Here is a 6,082-nt window from a genome sequence, read left to right as displayed (position 1 = left end):
ATGCTGACAACAATGTCTACCGTCGCGTTCGAATTGAATTCGTCTTATTACACGACAGCGATCGGCAACAGCGCGCTCGACGGATTCTCAGGTACTCTCAAAACTGTAACGTATTAGTTGTAAAACGATACATTAATTAAAAACTCTCGGGACGCTTATCGTGAAATGTATCTAGAAGAAATGTATCTTAAGTATCTTGTAACTGCATTCCAGTGATCGAGTCGGAGAATGCTACTTCCGCGCTGTACATGCTGCCTGCCTACATTCGAACGACTTCGATGGTCGCTTGTATTATTGTGATGATTCTGGGCATAGTAGGCAATCTAATGGTAATTTACATTTTATTAATGTCAAATTCAAATTACATATCTATAGGTATGTTATTGAGAATCCGCGGATATGGTGTAGAGTAAACACTACCGTGTCTCCTGATTAAATATTCATATTGCGATAGATATAATTCGCAACCAATTGGGACACGTGTGTGTATTTAATAAAATTAAAGTAAATTCAGCAAGCAACTCTGAATTTGAGTTCTTTCCAGTGTAAAAGTCAAGTACAAACTACATATAATTAGTATTTAAACTTGATATTAATAAACTAAAATAAAATAAAATAGTATCATAATATTAGTGGAATAAATCTAATATAAGTAAAATACCTGTGAGTGACTCGAAACGAAACGTTTGCGTTTACTTTAACTTATTTATTTGGTAAATACATCTCAAAAAAATTGATTGCAAGTTACATTTATCACAATGTGAATATTTTTAACATCCTCTACTTACAAAAATTTAATACTGACAAATTTATTATCGAATGATAGTAATTTGATTACTTATTTTGAGATGCAAATGTACTGAACAACAGTGCTTTTGATACTTAGAATAATTACTGTCTTTCAGTATTGGTCAGTATTAGATTTCTGTAAGGATCGAAGGCTTACATAGGCATTTTACTTGTATTAGATATATTTTTGGAGTTTACTAATATTATTTTATTTTAATTTATTAATTAGTTGTAATTGCACTTACAATCAATGAAATATCTCAAGAGTATAAATCAATCACCGTTTTTTTTTTATTTGCAATCCGTATTATCGCTATCGATGTATCAATCTTTAGAGTCAGCTGTTGTAGCTTTCGCGTATGATATCTTCAGGTGCCGTTAGTTGTGTTGCGGGGAAAAGACATGAGGAACAGCACAAACATCTTCCTAGTGAATCTGAGCGTCGCCGACCTCTGCGTGCTAGTGATCTGTACGCCTACCGTGTTAATCGAAGTCAACTCAGGGCCGCAAATCTGGCCGCTCGGCGAGCATATGTGTAAGTTCAAACCGATTGCGTGAAAAAGCATGACGTATTTTTGGTGTAGATATCTATTCCTGTCATCAACCGCGTACACAGCCACTTGACATGGCACAATGATTTGTTAAGCCGGTTAAATCCAAAAATACCAAACGTCACATATTTCTTCAACGGACATTGATAAACCCACGTCAACCCTCTTTTTATTCACGAATTTAACGCGTGGTTCATTAACTAACACACACATTTCTCTGTTGCGTCACGGAGACTCGAATATTCGAACCAATTTTCGCCTCGAATTTGCCGGAATTTCAGTTCACGGTCGCACTACATTAGTATAACATTATTCTTTCTCTAAAATATTATAGTATGCGCAAAAAGCAAATTATGGTAAAGCTTATATATTGATGCAGTGATCTTATCAGGAAGTATTTTTGAATTACTTTTATTCTTTGAGCTATTATTCCACGAAATAAGTTTATATAAATTTTATCTACTTTTATCACATACTGGCCATGATAAATGCAATATATGAATAACATGCATGTATAATGTGCACATATAAATATGCATATATAACTATCCACATAACGTGACAAATTATATATATACATATATTTAACACGACAAATTGATAACATACCATACGTATTAATTACTAGAATGATTAAAATTAATTTCTATATTGCGACAATTAAAATTTTAATTAACTTCTAGTTAAAGATACGTTGAAATTCGACATCAACGTTTCATGACATTGTAGGGACAGAATTTTATTTAAACTCAGTGACGTTATGACTAATTGCACATGTACACGTTTTAGAAAGTAGGAAAAACGTACTTTTCTTTGCAACAATTTAAGTTCGTTCATCAATATTGTTGGACGCTAAGGATAGTTTACAGTTGGTTTGCTTTAGTTTGTTTCACATTGCGACGGAATGATGGATTTAAACTTCTATCTGGAGTAAACGGAAATGTCATTGCATCGCTGAAATTTTAAAATTGACAGAAAGTATCTGATTTCATTTATATTGGACTGTCGAAAGAGAAAACAAATATCTTCTTTTTTTCCTGCATATCACAAGTTGCAGGTCTATCAATCGCGGTCACATATGCGATTAAATTGCAAACTCAGTGGATCGATATTAAATCTAACTTAATTTTATTCCATTTCTCTCAGCTGATCATATCATTTGTTTGAGATAATGTTACCTGATTTTTGACGAAAGGAATTGTTTTCGCATACGAAATGTTCTACCGATTGTCGTTGCAGTAATTGTGGCTGGTTTTGTTGCTTAAAACTTTGATTAATATTTACTCAAACTTATTTTTCGTATTGACATATAAATCAATTTTTTTTTCTTTATTCTATATCAGTATCCAATAATTTGATTTTCTGTATTCGTCTGAATTGTGATACAATTTGCGGTTTTCCGTTATTAATTTTTATACGTACAATAAATTACTTTTCAAAAGTAATCTTTACAAAGTAATCTTTTTTGAAATTATTAATCGTTTACATGGAACTTTAGAGAAAATAGTCAATTTTGCCAGTTAATATTGGCGATTAAATTATTTTCGAAAAATCAATGTTGTCTATACATATACGAAACGATATTGCTCTACTTTTATAGCGCTAGTTTCTTGGTAATCTATATTGCAAGAACATACAAGGAAGAAGAAGGAGACAAAAAAGAGGGAGGTTCAGAAATCTTTCTGAAACATTACATGAGGGATTGTACTACAACTGTTCAAACTTTCACAAGCTTAGTACAAAGATGCGAAAATATCTGAGAGAAAAACGCCATCGACACAAAAATAGTTTTAGTCTTCCTCACCATGCGGAGTTGATCGCGAACAAATGTGGCGTATCATGCACGTGTAATATTGAAAAAAGTTATAATATATTATTACACCTTTTTATTGTAAAACCCACCACGTGGCTACTGCTAATTAAAATACTTCTTTATGAAATGAATAAATCACATTTCAAGCTGATACCTCTTTTTGTTACGTTAATTAAAATGATAATTTTTTTCAGTGATTAAAACGATTGTTGGGGAATATTGATATCTGCACATACTTTTGTATCGAAACGCCATACTTTAACAAATTAGCTTTTCAAAATATTCTCATAAATTAAACATTTGATTATTTAAGCATTGTATATTATGATACAGTTTAGTACTTTTTAAAATAAATTTCAATTTTTGCGAAATGGATTTTTTATGCTACGGTGTAAATTTGTAAAAATAAAAATATAAAGTTGTACATTTCGCGATTTATTATTTTGAAATTACTGTGTGTAGTATTAACTATTGTTATAATTTCTGTATTCAGGAAATCCTATTAATAAATGAAAAAAATAATTATTAATGTTTAAAATGTTAAATTTTGATTTAAAGCTATATTTTTAATATCATAATTTTACTTTTAAATTTTTGACAATTGGGCGAAAAAAATTATAGTGTAGGAAGACGCCTTTTTATTCGTAGAAAACATTGATGAATTTTTCTATATACCTTTTTCTTTTGAAATTGTTGATGTAAAATTATAGTAAAGTTATCGATACGATAAACTGATCAAAATGTAACAATAAAACATCAAATAAAATCTTTCCAAAACCTTTTACATAGCTTTATCATATTTTAAATACATATAAAAACGTTTATCATATTTTAAACGCATATAAAAACGTTTATCACGCGTAAAATATATGTAAAGTTAATCAACTAGCTTTTTAGGTAGTAATATTTGAACCACAAAGGACTAACTTTTACTAAGGGTAACTCCCTGCGGGAACTTACTAATTGCTGGACTACAGCATTGTTTACTGTGAATTTTGAATTATCTGTGATACACTGACAAAGGATTCACGAAATTTAATAAGAGTTAAATTGCGAAGTAATTAAATCTAAAGAGAATTTGGTTTATCTCGCGAGAATTTCTTTCTTATGTACTGTTTTCACGGGAAATGCATTTTTAATCAACATTCTTTTTTTAACTTTCAACCATAATGGTCAAAGCAAATTTTACTGTAGATAATAGAAAAACATTGGAAAAAAACTGTTTCTAATTATTGTAATTTTATATATAATTATATACGTACTTAAAATATTATATTCTAACACAAAGATCTCTTTAAATAATTTTTTTAAAAAGAAGCTGTACCTAATTTAAAAACTTACAGTTAGTATTTTTTCACAGCAGAATACTATTTTTTATTATATTATTTTAATTAAATTTAATTATTTAGTTTAATTTGCTTATTTTTATGTATAATTTATATTACTTTTATAAATAAACAATAATTTTTTTAATTACTAGTTAAACTCGATTATTTATTTTATGTTAATTAAACTATTTATGATAGTTATGTATGTATTTTTTTATTTAACTATGAATTTGAAAATAATCTGAAATAACAGTAAAGAAATTAAAAATTATATCAGTTTTTACTTTATGAGTATACAATATTCTTGCAAATTTACGAATGAGCGCATAAAAGCAAATAGAGTGGTGTACAACTAAATCGTATTTGCATTTGTTACATTGTCAAGAGAAGTCGTACTTTCTTAGAAGGATAATGGAACTCGCGATGTAGTATTATACATTTAATATATAAATCAATAGAAATGAAATTTAAAAGATATTAAGTATTTTATATAGTCAAAGTAAAAAAGAATATTTTTAGCGATATTGTATTTTTTCTAGAAACTTCAATAAATTATAGAACAATTTACTAAATCGATGGATTAATAAATGCATTTTTAAATAGTCACTCATTTTACTATAATTATTGTTCATTATAATTCCATTATTATTGAAACTTACCAATTCTTTTGGTTTATTCGTAATAATGACTTCAAGATAATATGACTCAGTTTTATACTTCTTCTTTAATATCGCTCCATTTTATAGCGCAGTTATTAAAGGTATTTTAAGAAGCAATTATTTCTTTTGTTTTATTACGTTCCATAAATTAGTCAATCATTGAAAATGAAATGGAAAGAGAAGAGAAAATGTATACTACTTTTATAAAAATATAATATTTTAATTATTACACAGTTTTTTAAATTATTCGACGATCAGATACTTCCAATATAATACTCTCATAATATAAAAGTATTATTAAATTTATCAATTATCAATTGTTTTCAAAATTGACAATAATATTCAATCAATAGCATTGCCGCTAGTTGTTTGTATGTGAACGACACGTTTTATTTACACGTCAAATAACTCCCATTCGATCAGCGCTACTAACGGACGAATCGAGATGCTCGTAAACTGTTAGTACCATATGGCGTTGCAAGGGCGAGAGATTCTTCCGGCTTACAATTCCTTACGAGCAACCGCCTATATATTCCGACTCCCTGATCTCTTTTGCTCGGAAGAATGCAAGAGATGGCGAAATGCGGAGGTAACGGGAGGATCGAGGTTGAATCAGCCGGCGAGAACATCGTGAGGGGTCTCTACGGGCTATATGAGATGCGTTTATCGTGGAGGGTCGCGCGAGGGTGGTCCAGATGGGGTGTGCTGTAAAGAGGGGGTAGCATTTAGGCGCGTCTGGGTTTTATGAGGCGCATACGGCGACGCGCGTCTTAAGTCGATGTCCTCCTCCTCTTTTCCTTGACACCGGCATGCCTCTCGACCGGCATTCCTTCGAAACACTGCCCCGCTCTCACGGTCGAGGCCGCGTTAACGTTTATTGCGACGATGTAAAACTGCTCATGATCACAGGTATTTCACTTAGAAAGTGAAAAGTTTCCTTAC

The 6,082-nt window shown here is 30.5% G+C and overlaps 1 protein-coding gene across 1 annotated transcript in view; it reads left to right on the top strand.

Moving 5' to 3' along the window:
- Positions 1–6,082, top strand: part of ETHR (ecdysis triggering hormone receptor) — a 38,106-nt gene continuing 32,024 nt past the window's right edge. Inside the window, exons 1-3 of the mRNA XM_018547638.1 lie at positions 1–91; positions 214–329; positions 1,162–1,324. Coding sequence (XP_018403140.1) covers positions 1–91; positions 214–329; positions 1,162–1,324 — 370 coding nt within the window. The remainder of the gene's footprint in view (positions 92–213; positions 330–1,161; positions 1,325–6,082) is intronic.

The sequence above is a fragment of the Cyphomyrmex costatus genome, unplaced genomic scaffold, assembly GCF_001594065.2.
Source record: "Cyphomyrmex costatus isolate MS0001 unplaced genomic scaffold, Ccosl1.0 scaffold666, whole genome shotgun sequence".
Taxonomy (NCBI): domain Eukaryota; kingdom Metazoa; phylum Arthropoda; class Insecta; order Hymenoptera; family Formicidae; genus Cyphomyrmex; species Cyphomyrmex costatus.
The sequence above is the reverse complement of the archived record's forward strand: the minus strand, read 5'-3'. Positions and strand labels throughout refer to the sequence as shown.